Below are 23,760 nucleotides of genomic sequence, written 5' to 3'. Positions count from 1 at the left end.
CAAGAAGCAGTAAATGAGGTAAAAAGGTGGTCGCTAGAGTGGGGTTTTAGATTGTCAATTGACAAAAAACAAAAACAATATTTTTCTCAAGGAGGAGTATTCCCCGAGAGTTGAGTATATCGATAGGTGATAAAATGTTGGAAAGGGTAGAGCAGTTTAAATATCTTGGTGTGTGGTTTGATAAGAGGTTAACGTGGTCTTTGCATATATGTAAGATGGTGGATAAATGCAAGAAAGTACTGAATGTGATGAGATGTTTGAGAGGGCTGGATTGGGGAGCCAGTAGGGATGCTATGAGAACAGTCTATATTTGTCTCATCAGATCGTTATTTGATTATGGGTGTATTATTTATAGGTCGGCAGCAAAAACTAATTTTACGTAAATTGGATGTAATTCAGAGTAAGGCGTTGAGATTGTGTTGTGGGGCTATGAAAACTACACCTATTGCAGCACTCCAAGTGGAGATGGGAGAAATGCCCTTGAGTATTAGAAGAGATCAGTTGGGGTTAGTGTATTGGGCCAATCTTAGGGGTCAAAAGTGTATTAGTGCAGTGTCAGGAAAAAGAGAAGGTGCAGATAGAAAGTTTTGGGTGGATTATAGAGGCAAAAGCTAGGGAGATGGGCGTTCTGGAAATGAGTGTGTCCAACAGTCTGTTTCCCAGTAGTTCCTCTTTGGTTGATGGATACCCCTGTTGTTGATATAGGATTGGTGGAGTTGAAGGAGAGAGAGGAGATTAGTAGCCATATGGTGGAGAGTTATATTAGGTTAAAGTATGGTGAAAGACTGGTGGTTTATACAGATGCATCTAAAATGGAGTCAGGCAGAGTGGGGGCGGCATTTACAATCCCAAGTCTTGGCATTTCAAAAAAAGAGAGATTGAGTGACAGTCTAGCAGTGTATACGGCAGAATTAGTAGCTATAATGATAGGGTTATCGTGGATAGAGGAGAATAGGCCTAAGGGTGAAATTTTAATTGCGTCAGACTCATTGTCGTCGTTGATAAGTATTCAAAATGTAGTGTCCCAGTCAAGGATGGATATTGTGCTGGAAATAGTGCAGATGGTAGACAGACTTAGGCGTTCAGGTAGTATGGTTGTCTTTTTGTGGGTGCCGGCCCATATAGGAGTTCGAGGGAATGAGTTTGCGGACAAGTTGGCCAAAGGAGCTTGTGGACTTAATGGAGTTACGATGAATGTACAGATTAGTAAGGCTGAAATCCAGAGTATAGTCAAAATGAAGGTTAGGGAAAAATGGAAAGGCATGTGGGATAATGAGAGGTTAGGGAGATGGTTTTATGGGGTGCAAAAGAGGGTGGGTTGGAGTAGGGCTACTAGTAGGAGCAAGCAAGAAGAGGACGTGTTTACAAGGATGAGGTTGGGGCATACAGGGTTGAATAGTACGTTAGTTATGTTAAAAAAGCATATTAATGAACAATGTGAGTGTAGTGTTAGTCTAGAAACGGTAGAACATGTGGTAGAACAGTGTACATTGTATCAAAGGCAAAGGAAAGGTCTTATTAGGGATTTGAAGAGGGAAAAGATAGCACTTAAAATAGTTGATATTTTGCAAAGGAATTCTGGGGAAGTGTGTATGGAGAGTTTGTTTTATTTTTTGAGAACGACAGGTTTATTTTATAGGATTTAGGACATCCAGATCCACACTCCTTTTCAGTAGATGGCGGTAATGCTCGTCGAAAGTGTTTGCCAACCGCCAAAAAATAGAAAAGAAGAAGAAGAAGAAGAAGAAGAAGAAGTCCTCTTTCCTCACTCGCCTGCGGCAAAGACGTTCGTTCACTCATTCATGTGAGATGCTTATTGCACTATTGCTGTTCATACATATTATATATATTATATGCATTATACAGATATATATATTTATGTGTTACCATAGTGTTATTATGTATTCATGTTACACATTGTCAGCTGAGTGTGTTGTCTTGTCTGTTTCAGCCAGGGTGTCTTCATCTTTGTCTGCAATGCTCCGTCACAGGCGGCTACACCCCCCCTGCCATCATCACCCCCATCCACTCCGTTCGAGGCGGTGTTTGCGGACTTCTTCGACTATGGGGGCCGCCACTACCTAGTTGTTGGGGACCGGCTCTCGGGCTGGGTAGAGGTCCTGAGCTCTACGGCTGGTACTGCCCTGGCAGGCTCAGCGGGCCTGGTCCAACACCTCCGTTCGTTCTTCGCCACCTTCGGCGTACCGGAGGAGCTCTCAAGCGACGGCGGTCCGGAATTCAAGGCGAGCCACACTGAGGACTTCCTCCGCCTATGGCACGTCAAGCACTGTATATCCTCCGTCAGCTTTCCACAGTCGAACGGGAGGGCAGAAGTGGCGGTGAAGGCTGCTAAGCGCCTCCTGATGTCCAACACCGGCCCGTCGGGCAGCCTTGATCAGGACCGCTTCCTGCGCGCAATGCTGCAGTTGAGAAACACACCTGACCCCGACTGCAACCTCTCGCCAGCGCAGATCATCTTCGGCCGCCCCCTTCGAGGCTCGCTCTCCTTCGTGAACCGCCTCGAGAAGTTCTCGAACCCACATATCCGCCTGCTGTGGCGCGAGGCATGGGCGGCAAAGGAGGACGCCCTTCGGACCCGTATGTCCCGTACCACCGAGTCTCTGGGGACTCACTCGAGACCGCTCCGCCCGTTGGCACTCGGCGAGAGAGTATTCCTCCAGAACCAGCAGGGCCCGAGCCCTCACAAATGGGACAGGTCAGGGGTGGTGGTGGAGTCACTGGGCCACGACCAGTATCGGGTCAGGGTCGACGGTTCGGGACGCCTAACATTGCGCAACCGGCGTTTCCTCCGCGCCTACACACCGGCCACACCCTGCGCCCATCAGCAGTCGGCTGCGCGGTCGCCGCCACCTACTGCAATGGGACGTCTGCCCCCACCCGTTGTCCCCACCCCGGCCCCCACCCGTCAGCCCCCGCCCGCGATGCCCCAGGGGTTTACTCAGCAGCCGGCTGATGAGCCCCGCGACTCGGCTATGGGCGCCTTCCCTACGGCGCCTGCTGATGAGGCGGCCTCTGACCTCACCGCTCCTGCCGGTGCCTTCCTGGGCGCGCCGCTTCCGGTGCCACGGTCGCCACCGACGCTGCCCCCGCCTACTCGGCCGGGCCGCGTGAGGAGGCCGCCTGCACGTTACGAGCCCGAGTCCGGCAGCTGGATACAGGATTTAGACCGTTAAGCTATTCCTACCCTTAGCTTTCCGGTCTGGGGGGGATGAAGAGTTTATCGCCGGCCACTAGGGGGCAGCGTCTTACCAGCACCCAACCGGACATGCCTTGATCTGCGCTGTTATTACTGAGCGGCCATCTTAGTCCTCATTCCCTCACTCGCCTGCGGCAGAGACGTTCGTTCACTCATTCATGTGAGATGCTTATTGCACTATTGCTGTTCATACATATTATATATATTATTTATATTATATGCATTATACAGATATATATATTTATGTGTTACCATAGTGTTATTATGTATTCATGTTACACATTGTCAGCTGAGTGTGTTGTCTTGTCTGTTTCAGGGTGTCTTCATCTTTGTCTTTTATTAAATACTGAAACTGACATTGAGGAGTGTGTTTCTTCATAAACAAATCGTTTTTTGTTTGTTTTTAAATAAAAATCTCTAGAACTGTCAATCATTCGCCGATTGCGAAAATTATGTAGCCACTAGCACTAGCCAATGAGTGTATAGCTTTCCAATGATACCCCACGTGGGGTTGTGCGAATCAGGGATCTATAGGTGAAAAATGACAAGCGAAAACAGGAAGTGAAAAACACACACTTGAGTAAATGGAATACTGGAGAACTTTTCTTTTTGTACACAGTTTACCAAAAATCACTCTTAATCACCCCATTTCTGAAAAAAAATTATTTGGAGCTGTACTACACAATACTCCAGGCTATGGACCCGCAGTGTTTTCCAGCTTATACCAATTTTTTGGGATATAATTCTTTGGGATATTGCAACTATACTACAGAAAAACGTGAGTACACAAGTACAACTCAAGTTCAGCCCTATGTTACTCTATTTCATTAGCACTAAAAGTGATTTTTCTTTATTGTGTAAGAAACGTCAGAATGTTATCTTTCAAAAGAGACCAGGCTCATGCATGTGCTATAAGTAATGTATAAAGATAAAAGTATGCAGTCCTCAAGTTCAAGTAAAAAGAATGGCCGCTTTTCTGAGTGCTGATGTTATGTGGTTAATTTGTGTTGATGACAAGACCTCAGCAATGCTTCTGGTGATGAAATTTGTGTTCCTTAATCAAACCAATTTATTTGTATTTCTTTGAGGAAATAATTGTCAATTTATCTTATAAAAGGACCAACATGTTTCAAATGTATTTCTATGAGATTCAAAAATAACAAAATATCCTCAAAAGGCAGGCGTGCACCCATGCCTCGATTACTGACCAGGCATTATGGGTAGTCAGGGCCCCAGACCACTAAAGACCCCAAAAGCCCAGGGCCCTCATTCATCAACGTGTTCTACGCACAGATTTGTGCTTACCCTGTGCGTACGATCATTTCTAAGCAAAGAGTGGGATCCATCAATTTCAACTTGAACTTGACTCCGTGCTTACGTCTACGCACAGGTCAGACCATGCGTACCTGGCGCCCAGTGGTAGAATATATTATTACAACAAGGAAATGAGCTTCTGTGCATAATAACACTGGCATGTTCTGTACGAACCGTAGTTCATTATAGTTCATTGTAAAATAGCAACAGTAGTGTAATTATGGTCAAAACCCTATAAATAGCATTTGGAATAATAGATCTTTCTCTCAGAATGAATGCAGCATGGTTTATATAGCGTTATCGGAATATACAGGGTGTAGGCTACTGACTGACTGCGCTCCGCGTAGCTTGATTGATTGATTGATTGAAAAGTTTATTAACAGATTGCAGAATGGGTACAGTACAGTACAGCTCAGTACATACAATTGTTAAGGGGATGCAGACCAGAGAAAGACTTTCGTCTTGTTTACATCAGGGTCCCCCATTTTCAATTCATCATAAATCATAAAGCTCAACTCGTTATTATTTTGCGCACAGACCGCCGAAACACGGGAACGTTTTGATTATATTTAAAAGGCTTTACGTTAAACGAAACAAGTGGAATTTCGAAGCTGTAAGCAGAATACAAGTCATATGAATATAGTGTTCTTCCCCCTTTTTACTGTATAAGAAAGAATAGAAAACGCATTGCAATGACACCAGATAGTGGACAGACTATGTATATGATGGGATTCAAGTTCATGTATTGAAAGGCAGGCTACATCATACATGCAGTGAGATTCATTGTTCTTGTATATGCTCTCGTATTATTGTTTATATAGGCTACCCAATACTGACATCAAAATAGATTGTAGTATGCCTCTAGAAATCATATGCAGCAGGTAGAAAATTGACGGGAGATCCATCGCGATTTGGAATAAAATTGAGGAGAACTTTAATCCCTGGGTATTAATCAAACAACACGGGAAAAGGCAGTCATATTCCAGCGCGGTCTTTATTAGCCGACAACAAAATAGATGCCTCTAAAAATCATATAGCCAATCGAACACAACTAATAAAGGCATTCATATTACAGCACGGTTATAATGACACACAACCAACGCCAAACAGTGGTCAACGAACGGTCTTTATTAGTATTTGAGCTGTCCAGGCAGAATTGCAGCAATGGTCTTAGGGAGCCGTTGATATCTGACATCACCGTTTACAAGTCCGCCTTTTATTTATCCCATAATACGCGATAGTGTCTTCTTGGTTCGACAGCAGTGAACAATCTTCGTGGAGTTTCTCAGAGTTCCGCTCGGGTCAGTCCATTATTTCACATCCCATGGGGGGTGTTTCCTCATTTTCATGACCATATATGGATAATCATGCACGAGCATTGACGGTAGAACAAAGTGGTATTCATCAACACAGAGGAGCATAGAGCCTGCTTACGCACGTGTGATGAATCCCGACTTCCCTGTGCGTACACTGGTTCTACATTCCGTGCTTACGTGTGGAAATAGAACATGTTCTACGCACACATTGATGAATGAGGGCCCAGGATTCATATGGATATTAATTGCATCATCTCACTAATTACACCTGAGGTGGTATTGCAATCACGTCTGTCTGTCTGTCTGTCTGTCTGTCTGTCTGTCTGTCTGTCTGTCTGTCTGTCTGTCTGTCTGTCTGTCTGTCTGTCTGTCTGTCTGTCTGTCTGTCTGTCTGTCTGTCTGTCTGTCTGCCTGCCTGCCTGCCTGCCTGCCTGCCTGCCTGCCTGCCTGCTAGGGTGACCAGATGCAAAAAGTCCAAAAGCAGGACAACAGTAATATTTTGGTGGGACAAAGTGGGACAGATAGATAATGTAATTTTTTTTATTAGAATAACTCGTCTTCACCAAATAGATAAAGGTTAAATCAAAATAAATACAAATTAAATACAGAATTATATCTCCACATTCATCTTGGCACTGGCAGCCGGCTTGTTACCACCTAACATCTGTTTTAAATATTCAAACTTTATCACTTGACAGGAATGTCTTGTGTTCGATATTTTTTTTTTTGCTTCGAAAAGAGGGACATCCTCTCAATATGTGGGACGCGGTCTCAAATGGTGGGACAGTACAACCAAAAGGGGGACACCTGGTCACCCTACTGCCTGCCTGCCTGCCTGCCTTTAGGAGTAAGGTCAAGCAGTAGTCTGACCAGTTCGTTTTGAGATGTTTGTAATTTAGTTTTTAGCGCCTTTGAGGTGCTTTGGTACCATGAGGTGCAAGCATAGTCGTAGTACCCTTGAATGAGTGCTCCTGCCAGTGTCTTCAGGGTATTCTTGTTTACCAGAGAGGAGATCCGGTAAAAGAATCGAGTTCGTTGGTTGACTTTTTTTATTACATTGGATGCCATTTTGTCACAGGAAAGATTAGCCTCTAGGATGGAACCCAGGTAGGTAATTTCATCTTTCCTTGTGACAATATTGTCACCCACTGTAACTGAGAAGCCGTCGGTCTTGCTGAGTTTGTTATTTGAACCGAAGAGAATGGACTCTGTTTTGCCCATGTGTAATGATAGTTTGTTATCAGCGAGCCATATGCAGATTCTGCCGAGTTCCGAGCTGAGGGTTTTTTCAACCTGTAACTTGTTCTTGTCAGAGACCAGCAGGGCTGAGTCGTCCGCAAACAGGAAGCCGTACTATTTCCCCTAAAATACACATTTGTGATGAAAAAGATAATAATATATATAATAAATTACTGAACGACTATAAATATTTTGATGACCAAGACCTAACAACTGATGGACTACCTTCAGTCAGCCCTTGGACAGTGATTGAGTGGGCCTGTACACACCACTTATTTCTTCACAGCAGCCTGTGTGTTACACTGAGATGTGCCAGTGACTCCTAGGTGGAGGGGGGGGGGGGGGGGCAACCGCGGGGGGGGGCGGGGACGCTCTCTCATTGTCGGTACACAGTGTGAGAAGAGCATTTATGCAGGTGAACACCAGAAAGGCTGCTGGCCCAGATGGAATAACAGGTCGCATACTTAAGTCCTGTGCTAACCAATAGCCCCTATGTTCACCGCCATATTTTATCGATCCCTGGCGGAGTCAGTGGTCCCTGCCTGCTTCAAGATGTCTACCATCATCCCTGTACCAAAGAAACCCTCCCCAACAGGTCTCAATGACTACAGACCGGTGGCACTAACCTCTGTGGCCATGAAATGTTTCGAGAGGCTGGTCAAGGATCACATTTGTGCCTCCCTCCCCAGTGATATGGACCCTATGCAATTTGCATACAGGCTGATGATGCGGCCTCCCAAGTACTGCACAGCACCCTCTCTCACCTGGACCGCCAGAAGGGGGGCTATGTGAGACTGTTGTTCATTGACTACAGCTCAGCGTTCAACACCATAGTCCCCACCAGACTGGTGGACAAGCTGATCGAGCTGGGTCTGAGCTCCGCTCTGAGCGCCTGGATACTGGACTTTCTGAGTGAAAGGCCCCAGGCGGTCAGGGTGGGGGGACAGACCTCCAACACCATCACCCTGAGCATCGGGTCCCCCCAGGGCTGTGTTCTGAGCCCCCTGCTGTACTCACTATACACACACGACTGTGTGGCCAAGTTCAGCTCCAACTCCATAGTGAAGTTTGGACGACACAGTGGTCGGGCTGATCTCGGACAACGACGAGAAGGCCTACCAGGAGGAGGTTGAGGTACTGGAACGCTGGTGCCAGGACAACAGCCTGCTCCTGAACATTGGTAAAACCAAGGAGCTGATCGTGGATTTTAGGAGGAGACAGCAGGAGACACACACACCACTGAGGATAAACGGGGCTACCCTGGACAGGGTGAGCAGCTTCAAGTACCTGGGGGTCCACATCTCAGAGGACCTGACATGGACAACACACATACTGTAGACTCAGTCGTAAAAAAGGCGAAGCAGCGCCTCTACCACCTGAGACAGTTAAGGAAGTTCAGAGTATCTGGGAAGATACTCCAGTCCTTCTACTCCGGAGCTATAGAGAGCATCTTGACTGGAAACATCACTGCCTGGTATGGCAACAGCACGGCACAGGACAAGAAGGCCCTACAGAGAGTGGTGCGCTCAGCCGAGCTTACCACGGGTATTGCACTACCAACCCTGCAGGTCCTATACAACAAGAGGTGCAAATCCAGAGCCTGCAGGATAATGAAAGACCCTCACCACCCCAACAACAGCCTGTTCATGCTGCTGCGGTCAGGCAAACGCCTGCGAACACCAGTAACTAGGACAGAGAGACTTCGGCTCAGCTTCTTCCCCCAGGCCATCAGAGCCTTGAACACTGAACTCTCCACGCACAAGAACACATGAGCACACACACAACACACACACTGTACACGCTCACACACTAGCAGCCACTTTAACATGAGCACACACACACTCATGCTGCACACGCTCACACGTAAGGTCACTTTACAGAAGGAAAGGTCACTTTAAGAGTAGTATAGTAGAGCTTAAGATTGTATAATATACCGGGGGCGGCTACGTGGCGTAGTGGGCAAGGCGCTCGCCACGAAATGCTGGAGACGCTGGGCTCGTCAGTTCGAGCCCAGCGCTCCACATTTGCTTTGTTTAGCTGGTCGTCCGTACTAATACACATTGGCCGTATTAGGGGGTGGGAAACTGATGGGTGGGGATCGGGCGTTGTGGACAGCAACTCCTACAGGTCGGTTGGTGCGCCTGCGCAGTAGAATCAGGAAGTGTCGGGGGCAGCGTGAGCCTCCCACGCGTTACTCCTCGCCACTGAGAGATCGAGCTGCGCAGGTGAAAAGATGCGACTGCTGTTACCTCAAGTACCGGAGGGGACTTGTGCTATGTATGACTTAGTCCACATTGCAGCCGGCTTGTGGGAGGCAAGAAACAGCGTTCGTGACAGGGGAGGGTTGAATTGGATGATACGAAATTGGGATGGGAGGAAAATATAGAAAATGGGAGAAAAAGTTGACCAAAAAAAAAGATTGTATAATATACCATTGTATAGCAGTGTACATACTGTAAAGACCCAGTGCCTCATCCGTAGCTAACAGTGTATTGCACTATCACAGGACCTAGCATGTCCTACCATGCTCTGTAAATAACTCATGTACAGATACCGATATGCCCTACTTATTTAGTTGTTTATTGCACAATGTTGTTCTATTGGTTGGATTCTTATTATATATTACTATTGTATTATGCACATCGTTGCGGGCGGGACCCCCCGCATTTCACTGCATATCTCCTCAATATTGTGACTGCGGCCATGTTATTTTCCCCTTTTGCTTTTTAATGGAAAGCAGCTCTATGACTGGCAATGTCACTAACTCTGTACTTACATTGTAATCATAACTACCTACCTCAATCTATAGTTTATCCATATAACACTGTATGGTAGCTATGTACAATACTGTACATATACATTTATCTATATCTGTATGAATATATCTGCATATATTCCTGTTTACATACCCGTATATACTACCCACACACTGTATATACTTTATATATATACTCTGTTATACCACTGGATAGTATGGCTTACTACCAGTGTATCTGTGTATTACTGTACATACATTAGATTAGCACAATTACTCAGTAGCTTTGTTATATCTATTCCATATAATCACTTGTTACATTGTATATTGTTTTGCACTTTACTGTTACCTTGCACTCTGGTTAGATGCAAACTTTTCATTGTACTGTATTTGTGCTGTACAAGGATGATACATTTTTATCTAATCCACTAGAAACTCAGTGGCATGACGTTTAATATATTTGAGAACGCGTTGCATCTATGCAACACTTTGACCATGTTCCAATATTGTTGAGTAGGTTGCCATAGGGCATAAAAAGACAGGACATGTTGGGAGCTATTCAACACATAGGCCTACAGTAAGATAATGGTAATGATGACCCACTGCAAGGTAGTGGAAAGGAAGTGACCAAAACACAGAAAATATATATTTTTGGGTATAAAATCAAGTTTATTTCACAAACATTTGTAAATAGTAGATATCTGCAGTGAGGAGGATGAAACTATCTCACATCCTTGTATTATAGCTGACCTCTGACTGGGTTGATCCACATTTCTGGCGCAGTGGTGGTTGGAGGGTATTTTGGTTTTGGTTCCACATACAGTGCATCCCTGTTCTGGTCCCGGATATGGTTCTAGTGCAGAACACACCAACCAACAGTGTTCTTATTTAGATCCTTTATTAGAATATGTTTGTATTTTGAGGGCAAATTAAGCGAAATCATAGTTACTTTAATTTCTACATTTATTTTAGTGGAGGTAAAAAAAATTAAACGGAACAAAAAATACACTGGTGGTGGCATTCTGAATGTATAGGGTAAACAGATATGCTAAGATACATAAAGAAAAGTCAAAACACACTAAAAGCCATGATTGAATTTGGTAGAACATCCCCACCCTTCAGGAAGCACACTGCAGCCGAGGAGCAGCTAACACTCTGGCAACGGCACCAGGTTCTTCAGCCAGCGTGAATCGGTGAGTCTTCTTGGCCGAGCTGAAGCCCGAGAAGCCCATGACTGCGGCCATCTCGTCATCCTCCTCAAAGTCCACGTCCTCCTCCGCCCTCCTCTTCCTCTCTTTCTGCTTCTCCTTCTTGTACGCCTTGGCTTTCTCCTCCTCCTCCCGGAGCTCCTGCATGCGCTCCTCGAAGTCGTACTCCTTCTGTTTCTCCTCCATCTTCTTCTTGTTGTTCTCGAAGCGCTTCTTCACCTGGTCCAGCGAGGAGCGCTCCACGCGCATCGACATGCCCAGGTTCCTCTGGTGCTTCTTGCCGTTGATGTGATCCAGGAAGTTGATCGAGTCCTTTACCACACAGTTGCAGACGTTGCAGTAGAAGCTGCCCATCTCGGCCTGGGACGTGGTCTTTGTGATGACGATGGTCTTGCCCAACTTGGACTCCAGATCCACCTTGAAGTCTCTGTGGCGCAGCATCTCCCTCTTGACCGGAGGCACCACCTTCCCGTCCTTCTTGTCTCTCTCCTCCATGAGGCGTTTCTCTGCCATTTCTTCATACTCGTCTTTGTCCCACTTCCGACGGAAGTCATTTTTACTATTGGACCCGCTTCCCGATGCCATCTTGTTCCTGGAATCAAAGCGGGGGGGGATCATATTCAATGATTGGTTGAGAAATGCAGGTTTCAATCTATGTTGTTTAGTCTATCTGTTCAGTACTGTTCCAAGATGCACAATGAGATCTTCTGAGAGAATTGTTGAATATATAAGATACACAAATGTTCTAGAATGTTCTATCATGACATCATACTGTGACATCACAAATGTTCTAGAATGTTCTATCATGACATCATACTGTGACATCACAAATGTTCTAGAATGTTCTATCATAACATGATACTGTGACATGACAAATGTTCTAGAATGTTCTATTATGACATCATATTGTGACATCACAAATGTTCTAGAATGTTCTATTATGACATCATACTGTGACATCACAAATGTTCTAGAATGTTCTATTATGACATCATACTGTGACATCACAAATGTTCTAGAATGTTCTATTATGACATCATACTGTGACATCACAAATGTTCTAGAATGTTCTATTATGACATCATACTGTGACATCACAACGGAACATGTTTGAGTTTATTTGAATAATAATAATGTTTGGTAAGGCTGTCCCCGAAGCCTGTTTTTGGGATTCAAACTTCATCAGGGTTCTTCGAACAGACGTTCGAACCTTCGTTTTTAATAAAAAAAATTAAATAAATATTTTTTAATATAAATTATTTATTATTATTTTTTTTTATCCTCAAACTAAATCCTCAATTTGAATATAGTGATTCAAACTTCGTCCGGGTTTTTCGTACGGACGTTCGAACCTTATTTATTTTAAAATGTAAATAAAAAAAGACTCGTTTTCTTTATAGATTAAAAAAAATATTATATCCTCAAACTAAATCCTCAATTTGAATAAAGTGATTAATCTGATTAAATTAGTAGTTTTTCTTTTATTATTTTGTTAGTGATGTAATAAAAAATAACACTGAACAAAAGAAAACGATAATATACGATTGGTAAACACTGTGATTAACCAAAACACTTAAAAGAAAACTGGATGAATTATTATAATAATATGTGGTTGGCACTTCTTTATCGTTGCTATTGTAGATAACTGTGGCAATTCTAGTTAATACATGAACATTTTTTTATTCATTGATAACCCAAAAAAAAATACATTATCTACTTGAGGAGAGAATGTGTATATATATCTGTGTTTTAACTTTGTGTACACACTTACCACCCATAATGGGAGTAGGTATGCGTTACTCATAAATTGTTTCTGCTTGGAGAGAATTCTTGGTTTTGGGGAGAGTAATACTTATAGGGTTTCCAACCTGCTCTACTTCTAGAAACAAAACAGTGAACAAAATGTGTATTTTAGCAGCTTTAGGGGCTACAGGCATGTAGTTCACCAGTTTGATAAGAATCTATTATTTGGGAAACAGAAAATACTCTGTTACTGTTGTAGTGGGGAGTTTAGGAGAGGTGTAGGATTCAAGCGCAGGACAGTGGAGGGTGAGAGAGACGAGGCACGAGTCGACGTTGCAATTGACAAGTTTTACTGGAGTAGCAGTAAGCAAGGAACATTACAAGGGAAAACAAAACTGAACTCAAAACACGGGAAACCAAAACCTCAGCCAAACTGGAAAACGTGGACTAGAAATACAGGAATGGACTCACGAGGAAATACAGGATAACAAGGCTTTCACGAAGGATAAGCAGAGTAGCACGACAGGATAACACAGGGAGCATCACGGGGGGGACACAAGGTAGGTAGAACAGCACGGCAGGATACAGGGGTAGAAAGGACAATGGCGCAACACTGGTAACAGGGGAGCTGCACGTATAAATACAGATACTAATTATATTTGACAAGGAACAGCTGGGGGCTGACAGGCTAGGACACATGAATAATAATACAATGAATACAAGAGGACTAGACTAGAACAATATTACAGGGACAGAAATAATACAACAAGACAAGGACACTAGACTAATAGGCAGACATCTGAACATACTGGGGAGCACACAGGACCGATAACAAATACAAGGGGAACACATTAATACCACAGTCAATAAGCTCCAGACAATGAGTAGGCAGTTCTGCAGTACCGCAAACAGAGCACCAGAGGGTGGCAGAGGATTGTCTGTGTCCAGATGGTTCAGATTATGACAGTTACACTATAACAACAGATGTATGTTTATTTTGCAGCAATTCTTTGTCGTTGCCGCCATCTTTAGTGTTACAGCCCCTCACACTCCAGTTCTCAGGCTGCAGCTGGTTTGAAAGCAAAAGTAAACAGGCTTCTCTGCTGGCTGTGGCACCAGGGGAGATGCACAGTTCTGGCTCTGCTAGTTTCTTTTCTATCTTTTGGCGCTTTTTTGGTGGACAAACCACCGTGACTTGTGACTGGAGACTAGCTCTGCTAGCACACATAGCCTACTGTGTACAGACGGTTTCAAACTGTATTTTACATTAGAAAGCAAACAAAATAAATGGACAAGAGAAAAATACATCTCAATTTGGTCAGTATTGTCATTTGGACAAGCAAAGCCATTACTTTAAGTTGCAGGCAAGAAAGACAAAATCGCTTTATTTTTTCTATATCGATTATTAAAATATATCGTTATATCGCCCAGCCCTAACCACTTACATTTAGTCATTTAGTTGACGCTTTTATCCAAAGTGACTTACAAGTTCTGTACGACAAGACAGCAAGAAGGGTACAACTCTATCAGCTGAGTAACAATGTTCATCAAAGTGTTGCGTGTTACAGTGTAGGTTAGTTTATTAGGACAAGTGCATGACAGTAAGGTTAGTCAGGGTTAGATTTAAATTTTTTAATTTTTTTTTATCATTTCAGATAATGGTTGAAGAAGTGAGTCTTTAGTCGACGGCGAAAGATTGGACGGGATTCGGCTGTACTAACTGGGATGGGTAGTTCATTCCACCATTGTGGGGCAAGGACTGAGAATAGGCGGCTTCTCTTTGATGACCCTCCGGGAGCTTGGATAGGAGTAGGTCTGAGGCGGCCAGAAGATGCAGAGCGTAGGGGTCTTGAGGGTGTGTATTTAGAGACCATTGACCGGAGGTAGGCGGGAGCGGTTCCCTTTGCCACACGGTATGCTAGGTCGAGGGCCTTGAAGCGGATACGTGCAGCAATGGGGAGCCAGTGCAGGTCCTTAAGAAGTGAGGTGACATGGGCCGACTTCGGTAGGTTTGAGATCAGGCGGGCCGCTGCGTTTTGAATGAGTTGAAGAGGCTTGGTGGCAGTGGCCGGGAGGCCAGCTAGCTGTGCGTTGCAGTAGTCGAGGCGGGAGATGACTGTTGATTGGACGAGGAGTTGGGTGGCTTCTTTTGTCAGGAAGGGGCGTATCCTTCTGACGTTGCTCAGGAGGAATCTGCAGGTTCTGGTTGTCGCTGCGATGTGAGCAGAGAAGTTCAACTGGTCGTCGAGGACAACACCAAGGTTCTTGGCGGTCGGGGACGCGGTCACAGCTGCATTCTCGACTGTGATGGAAAGGTCGGTCAGGGGGGAGGATTTGGCCTCCAGGTGGAGCAATTCTGTTTTGCTTAGGTTCAGTTTGAGGTGGTTGGTTGTCATCCAGGCGGAGATGTCGGACAGACAGGCCGAGATCCGCTCAGAGACGTGGATATCTGAGGGAGGGAAGGAGAGGAAGAGTTGAGTATCATCGGCATAACAATGACATGAGAAGCCATGAGACGTGATAATGTTACCCAGTGATTTAGTGTAGAGGGAGAAGAGAAGGGGTCCTAGGACCGAGCCCTGGGGGACACCCGTCCGGAGGGGGCGGGTGGCCGACAGAGTCCCTCTCCATGACACTTGGTAGGAGCGGTCGTTGAGGTATGATGTCAGCCATGTCAGCGCAGATCCAGCCACTCCCATTCCTGCGAGGGCCGCGAGGAGGATCTGATGGTTGACTGTGTCGAAGGCTGCAGATAGATCTAGGAGAATCAGGACAGAGGAGAGGCCTTTCGCTTTTGCTAAGTGAAGTGCCTCTGTGACCGCAATGAGGGCCGTTTCTGTGGAGTGGCCAGTCCGGAAGCCAGACTGATTGGGGTCTAGGAGGTCATTGTGACTTTCTATACTTCCTCTCAGCCGCTCTCAGGACCTGTCTTTGTTCTCTCACTGCATCCGTCAGCCATGGACTGGGTGGGGAACGGCTGGCAGGTTTCTCAACGAGGGGACAGAGCTTGTCGAAGGAGGTTGCAAGGGCTGAGAGGAGGGTGGAGGTTGCCATCTCTGTGGGGAGAGCAGAGAAGGTGTCACTCAAAGGTAGAGCGGATATTATGTCAGAGGAGAGGGTGGAGGGGGATAGGGAGGGCAGGTTGCGTCTGAGTGAGACGGTTTGAGTTTTGATTTGATTTGATTTTATTAGGGATCCCCATTAGCTGGTGCGATAGCAACCAGCTAGTCTTCCTGGGGTCCACACAAAAAAACATACAAAAACAATCACTATTGCAAAAAAACTAAATTATTAAAAGTCAGTACACACAATGCATAATGAACCTACTGTAACAATTAATATAGCTAAAATTACATTAGTGTAAAACAAAAACAAAAAAACACTTTACAGTGTTAAAAACAATTTAAAAACAATTTAAGATTCTTTTTAAAAGTGAATCTACTGTAAATGCAGCAGAGGTTCCGAGGCAGGCCATTCCACAGAGTTAATGCTCTAAAAATAAAAGATCTCCTCAGAGCGCTGGTTCTAGGACCTGGCAATTCAAGCTGCCCACTACTGGAACCTCTAGTGTAATGCTCGTGCACAGTATTACTAAAAACAATCTGATTATGTATAAAAACAGGAGTCTTACTGCTCATGACCAACTTGAACAACGTTAAGCCAAGAGAGGCGGGCATGCATACGGCTCACATTAGACCTTAGTGAGCAGCCCAGTACCAACCGTGCTGCCCTGTTCTGGACCACCTGGAGCTTCCTGAGATCACCACTGGCAGCAGATGACCACATCGCAGAGCAATAGTCAAGATGACATAAAACTAAACTTTGCACTATCTGACATAAAAGGGGACGGGCAACAAAAGAAGCACATTTCCTGGAAATACCAATTGCTCTTCCCATTTTTAAAACAATATAATTAATATGCTGAGACCAAGACAGTGCAATCCAGCATCACTCCAAGGAGTTTAGTACTTTCAACTTGTTGAACTGCTGAATTACACAAGTTTAAACAAGATAGCTTGCCCGCGCTGCCGGCCAATGGAGAGCGACATCACTGAACCGCCGCCATCTGGCTCCAGTCAGCCTTGAGTGAGAGTGAGTGAGCTGCACAGACAAAAATACTCATAACTCGCTGAAATATTGACGGATTTACAAACGGTTTGGTTTATTACAAGCATTATTAACCTGGCTATGATTCAAGCGGTTTGTAAAAAAAACATCTTTAAATTTTTTTTTTATAAGTATGCAGTATCATAACTACATCTTTGATGTTTATAGCAAACCAACCCGTTTGTAAATCCGTCAATATTTCAGCGAGTTATGAGTATTTTTGTCTGTGCAGCTCACTCACTCTCACTCAAGGCTGACTGGAGCAAGATGGCGGCGGTTCAGTGACGCTGGTGACTCCGCCTTAAGCTATCTAGTGTTCTATAGATATCTATGGTTAGCCCTATTCCTTACTTACCAATCATGATATTGATCAATATAATCCTTTCTCAGCACGATCCATAGAATAGAATAGAAGTACTTTATTGATCCCGAGGGAAATTCATCACTACAGATCGCTCGCTCACTGTAAACATTTAGGTAGTCAAAATCAAAAATCACAAATAAGAATAAAAATACAGTCTGGGATATACATTCTAAATATGTATATACATTCTAAAATATACAGAAAAAAATATACAGTAAATGTAGAAAAGAAAATGTAAAGTGTCGATGTGAGAGTAAAAAATCACGGGTCAAAAGTAAAAAGTCCAGGAAGATTACCAGAGTTTGTACTGTCACTATGTGCTCGCTCAGTGAGGCACAGTGATGCGTTGTATATAGTCTGATGGCTGTCGGAATGAATGAATGAAAGAATGAATGAATGAATGAATGAATGAATGAATGAATGAATGAATGAATGAATGAATGAATGAATGAATGAATGAATGAATGAATGAATGAATGAATGAATGAACAGATTTCAGAATGGGTACATAGATGGGTATATAGTACGGCTCAATACACACAATTGTTAAGGGGATGCAGACCAGAGAAAGACGTTTGTCTTGTTTACATCAGGGTCCCCCATTTTCAATTCATAGTGACATTTATGACATACACAACATATATGACATCATGACATTTATGGCATAGGGACATACATGACATACATGGGAGAAATGCGAGGCCCTGTGCGAGATTTAACGCGAGGCCCCCCCCCCCCCCCCCCCCCAAAGGTAAAAAAAAATAAAAATAAAAAAATTATATATATATATATATATATATATATATATATATATATATATATTTTTTTTTTTTTTTTTTATACAGTCAACATATTCTTAAATAATAGCGCTGCCCGAGGCGGGGCATGATACAGTCAACATATAGCAAAAGAGAGAGCGAGAGAGAGCTCCCGTTCTACAGTCAATATACAGTGTACAGAGAGAGAGAGAGAGAGAGACACATTGGAAAGAAATTGAAATGCTATTTGGCCCTAAACAGAGAGTACACAGTGGCAGAATACCTGAGCACTGTGACTGAAGATCCTTGAGCACAGCCTAGCCATCGAGAAAGGCCGCCATAGGCAGACTGTGTGTGTTAGAAAGAGAGAGAGAGAGAGAGAGAGAGAGAGAGAGAGAGAACATGTGTGTTTGTCATGTGTGTGTGTGTTAGAGAGAGACTAGAGCATGTATGGCAGATTCAAAAGGACAAAGATCAACACTTAAATCCAAGAGAGAGAGAGAGAGAGAGAGAGAGAGAGAGAGAGAGAGAGAGAGAGAGAGAGAGAGAGAGAGAGAGAGAGAGAGAGAGACACATTGGAAAGAAATTGAAATGCTATTTGGCCCTAAACAGAGAGTACACAGTGGCAGAATACCTGAGCACTGTGACTGAAGATCCTTGAGCACAGCCTAGCCATCGAGAAAGGCCGCCATAGGCAGACTGTGTGTGTTAGAAAGAGAGAGAGAGAGAGAGAGAGAGAGAGAGAGAACATGTGTGTTTGTCATGTGTGTGTGTGTTAGAGAGAGACTAGAGCATGTATGACAGATTCAAAAGGACAAAGATCAACACTTAAATCCAACAAGAAGAGGGTATACCAGAGAAACCAAAGCAGCAAGGAGCCAATGGCCGACATCAGCTAAATAGGCTAGCCAGGTACTGTGACACCAGGCCACACACAGCTTTGGCCAATGGCCCAACGCTACCCAAGCTACACAAACGACCATTCACACACAGCACATGTCGTATCTCCAAATGTTGTGAAGTAGCATATGTTTTGCCTGGAAAAAAACATCGTTATTAACAAAACATTCGGGAGGGGAAGGAAGGAAGAGTGGGGTAATGTCATGACATTTTCATTAATCCAAGTTACCTGCACGAGGAACGCAGGGCGAAAGGCCGCAAGACAGGTCTCCACGTTGACGAAAGGCCTCTCGCTGGCGGGACAAAAAGAAGCTATGGCCAGAGCCTTGTCATGGTGCAGGCCCGACTACATCTTCTGTCAAAGGGCCTGCTATTCTCAAGGCTAACTGATAGCATCAAACGAACGTTCCCAGCTGACGCTAAACAGCTAACTGGCTAACAGTTAGCTCACACAGTTAGCTACTAGTAGTATTAGCTAGTCGACCAGTTTGGCTCCAGAGAGAGAGAGAAAGAGAGATAGGGTCAGGTGACTCAGGTCCACGGCGGGTATATAATCATAGGTTGACTCACCATAACGCAGTATCAACGTGGAAGGAGACTTTCTTGGCCCCACGGTGTAATTTCTTCTTCGAGTACTTTCCGGCAGACTGGACACCTTTCGGCGTATTGCTGCCTAACAGATTTATCTGCTCACAAGTTCTCTTCTCCTTCTTTTGAAAAGACATCCACTCGCCTCGCCTCGCTCCTCTGAATAGGTTAGCTAACGCTAGTTAGCATTTAGCTAAGCTAGCTACTAGCCGACATCATGGCTATACCATGAAAGGCTCCGGCCATTTGTCCCGCTAGCGAGAGGCCTTTCGTCAACGTTCCTTGGTGACCGACCGACTGATAATGACCGACCTCTTTCTTCGTCTTGGCTGGTATAACTAAGCATAGTCAAAAGCTGCACGCGCGAAAATGTCAAACGCAGCCGACTCACGCTGCCACGCCGGCGACCGGCGTACTACACTGTCTACACATGATGTAAGTAAAACCACTCCCTTTGTTGAAACCAATGCTGCTGCAGAACCCCAGAGGCTGAGCTCCAATAGTGAGTATGTCTGCAGCTGCAGGACTGCAGACCCAGGAACAAGTCAGACACATTCTACAAACGTGTCTAATGTGAAATATATAAGCATATAAGCAAAACTAGATTTTAGGTCTGTGATGAAAAAGGGCCTCGCGGGAAGGGGGGTCTCGCAAAAAAAAAAAAAAAAAAAAAAAAAAAAATAATAAAAAAAATTAATATTTTTTTTTTATTTTTTTTTGCGAGGCCCCCCTTCCCGCGAGGCCCTGTGCGACCGCACTGCTCGCACACCCCCTGAGGCGGCCCTGCATACAGGTATATAGTACTGTTACATTTGTGACATATACGATATGCAAATATACAGTACTGTTACCCATAGATCCTGACAGAGTATATACATATGATGTGGAGGGGACTGGGGGGCGGAGCCAGGCGTTCATGGGGTGAGACGTGTTTCACGGGAGCTCCCTATTATCGTGCGGAAAACACTGTCACCCCACTAGTCTTTATTTTATTTTTATTTCTTATTGATCTTTTTGTTGAGTGGTCGAGCATCTACTACCTTCATCGACCTTTTTTCGACTTTTCGTGATGTCGAAGCCGGGAACCAGAGCCAATAACGCTTCAGCCGACAAAAGGGCACCGGGCCCGTCCTCGCTTTCGCCTGAGATAAGTGAAATTCTCTCGGTCGTGACCAAACTCCATGCAGACTTTGAGGTACGCTTCGCTGATGCTCAAATGAAAGCGCAGGCGGAACTTTTTGATTCCTTCCATCGGGCAATGTCGGAGGAAATCAGGCTGGCGGTAGGTCCGTTGAAAGAAAAGATGGAGTCACTACACGCTGCCGCCGCAGCTAACGCTAGCGAACTAGCTTCGCTAACGGTTGAGGCCTCTCAACAAGGCGAGAGGGTGGCCGGTCTAGAGAGCTCCCTGCTGGCTACGCAGGCTGACGTCGGCAAACTACAGTCGGTAATTGTGGAACTGCAGTCCAGGGAGAGACGATACAACATCAGGATTGTTGGTGTACCGGAGGGCAGTGAGGGAGGACGTCTCTCGGAAAACATGCCGGAGCTGCTGCAGAGGATACTGGGGAAGGATGTCCTTCCCGATCCGCCCTTGTGTGAGTCGGCCTACAGAGCGGGCAAGACCAGTCCTGGTGTGGGCAAGGAGCCGAGGCCCATCATTGTCAAGCTAAACAGGCTACAACAGAGAGAACTCATCATGCGGTCGGCCCGGGCCAGAAGGGGGGATCTGGGTCTCGACAATCACAAAGTGGCCATTTTCGAGGACTTCACGCCGGAGGTTCAGGCACAGAGGGGCGAATACAAACTGGTCATGGCCAAGCTATGGAAACTGGGCTTGAGGCCTACGCTATTCGCCCCCGCAAGATTGTCTGTGCTATGTAAGGGCGATGACCGTCGCTCATTTTGGTCGTTGGCCAAAGCGGAGGAATATCTCGGGGGGTTGGTCGAGACGGTGGCTTGATAGCTTTGTCGGGTGAGTGGCTTAGCGTTGTGGACCTAAATACATTGTTAGGGCGGACTACACACAATTGCTTGTTATCAGGCCCAGACAGGCTAACTACCAGCTGCCCATCCGAGCTCTATGGAGGCTAACGAGCTAACTGAACAATGTACATGACAGATTCTAGCGTGCTAGCCGGATTCATCACTAGCTTACGCGCTGGCCTCAGGCTGGCTAGCGGGCTGCGTCTATCGTCTGCGCCGTGACATTCGAGACCCGTTAATGGTTACGTATTTTGGTTGCTGTTGCTGTTCAAAGTGACATTGGTTTGCACAATTCAAGGGTGACCGGGTCCTTAACTAACTTCTTGTATGCTTTTATTTTTATATCCAGGATGTTTTGAGCTTTGGGATCCAATAGAATAAGGTTGGTTGAATATGCATATACAATATATGATAACAGGTTGGGTCGGGTATAGCTTTGCTTGCACTCTGGCCATAACCCTCTTTTCCTTTTCTTCTTATTGTCGCTGTTTTTATGTCATCTGTATGCGCGATTTAAATGTGATCCGATTCTACCTTAGACTAACTGCTGATATGCCTTGATTTTGTTTTGAGTTTTCCTTTGTCCATTTATGCTATAGAGTTGCGACATTAATATGCAGACTCCGAGGTAGATGGTTACAGGGTTGATGTTGAGTAATTATATAATAATGGCAAATTTTTCCATTATAGTTGTCATGTTAGGGCCAAGGCTCACGTTGGCTCTCGACCGAATATACATAAAATATGTGATAACAGGCTGGGTCAGGTTTAGCTTTGCTTGCACTTTAGCCATAACCCTCTTTTTCCTTTTCCTCTTATTGTCGCTGTTTTAATGGCATTTGAATGAGCAATTTAACTGTGATCCGATCCTACCTTAGACTAACTGCTGATATGCTTTGATTTTGTTTTGAATTTTCCTTTATCCATTTATGCTATAACGTTGCGACATTAATATGCAGACTCCGAGGTAGATGGTTACAGGGTTGATGTTGAGTAATTATATAATAATGGCTAATTTTTCCATTATAGTTGTCATGTTAGGGCCAAGGCTCACGTTGGCTCTCGACCGAATATACATAAAATATGTGATAACAGGCTGGGTCAGGTTTAGCTTTGCTTGCACTTTAGCCATAACCCTCTTTTTCCTTTTCCTCTTATTGTCGCTGTTTTAATGGCATTTGAATGAGCAATTTAACTGTGACCCGATCCTACCTTAGACTAACTACTGATATGCTTTGATTTTGTTTTGAATTTTCCTTTATCCATTTATGCTATAACGTTGCGACATTAATATGCAGACTCCGAGGTAGATGGTTACAGGGTTGATGTTGAGTAATTATATAATAATGGCTAATTTTTCCATTATAGTTGTCATGTTAGGGCCAAGGCTCACGTTGGCTCTCGACCGAATATACATAAAATATGTGATAACAGGCTGGGTCAGGTTTAGCTTTGCTTGCACTTTAGCCATAACCCTCTTTTTACTTTTCCTCTTATTGTCGCTGTTTTAATGGCATCTGAATGAGCAATTTAACTGTGATCCGATCCTACCTTAGACTAACTGCTGATATGCTTTGATTTTGTTTAGAATTTTCCTTTATCCATTTATGCTATAACGTTGCGACATTGATACACAGACTCGGAAGAGGATGGTTACAGGGTTGATGTTGAGTTATTATATAATAATGGCTATTTCTTCCATTATAGTTGCCTCATGTTAGGGCCAAGGCTCACGGTGGTTTTCGACCGATATCTTTATTGAATTTAATTTTTATTTTTATTTGTGTTTATTGGACTAGTGGGGGTTTAATTAGGGGTTTATCTAGAGGGGGGTCGGATTGGAGAACGTCTTATTGGATCCATGACTCCAGTGGGTAATGAGAGGAAGATGACCATCCTTAGTGGATGGGGCATAGGGAGGGGATTGGAGAGTGGGTATAGGAGTATTAATAATAGGACGGGTGGGTTAGAGTTTAGAGTAGAAGGAGGGGGGGTTGTAACTGGGGTGGTATTGTTCTGTGTTTTATGTACTGTTGTCTTATATGTGTGTGATTGTTCCTCCTCTGAACTCCTGAGATTGACCGTCTGGGCCCGCCTGGATCAGCGCCTCGAGCCTCAGCCTGGCTACACTGGTATGTTCTCTACGCATTTAGACAAACTCGACCATGGCTAAATTGAATATTTTAATTTGGAACGCAGGAGGTCTTAACGCCCCACACAAGCGTGCCAGTGTCCTTTGGTTATTGAAGAGAAGAAATATTGACA

The 23,760-nt window shown here is 44.5% G+C and overlaps 1 protein-coding gene across 1 annotated transcript; it reads right to left on the bottom strand.

Annotated features, from left to right (window-relative positions):
• Window positions 1–10,959: 10,959 nt before the first annotated feature.
• LOC311233381 (zinc finger matrin-type protein 2-like) lies at window positions 10,960–11,634 on the bottom strand (the record flags this gene model as incomplete). The annotated part of the gene is made up of 1 exon (XM_084320357.1): window positions 10,960–11,634. The coding sequence occupies one exon, from the start codon at window positions 11,632–11,634 to the stop codon at window positions 10,960–10,962; it is 675 nt and encodes a 224-aa protein (XP_084176483.1).
• Between the last annotated feature and the right edge of the window lie 12,126 nt (window positions 11,635–23,760).

Source organism: Notolepis coatsorum, assembly GCF_963971535.1.
Source record: "Notolepis coatsorum genome assembly, chromosome: 8".
Classification (NCBI taxonomy): domain Eukaryota; kingdom Metazoa; phylum Chordata; class Actinopteri; order Aulopiformes; family Paralepididae; genus Notolepis; species Notolepis coatsorum.
This window is presented reverse-complemented; position numbering and strand designations above follow the sequence as displayed.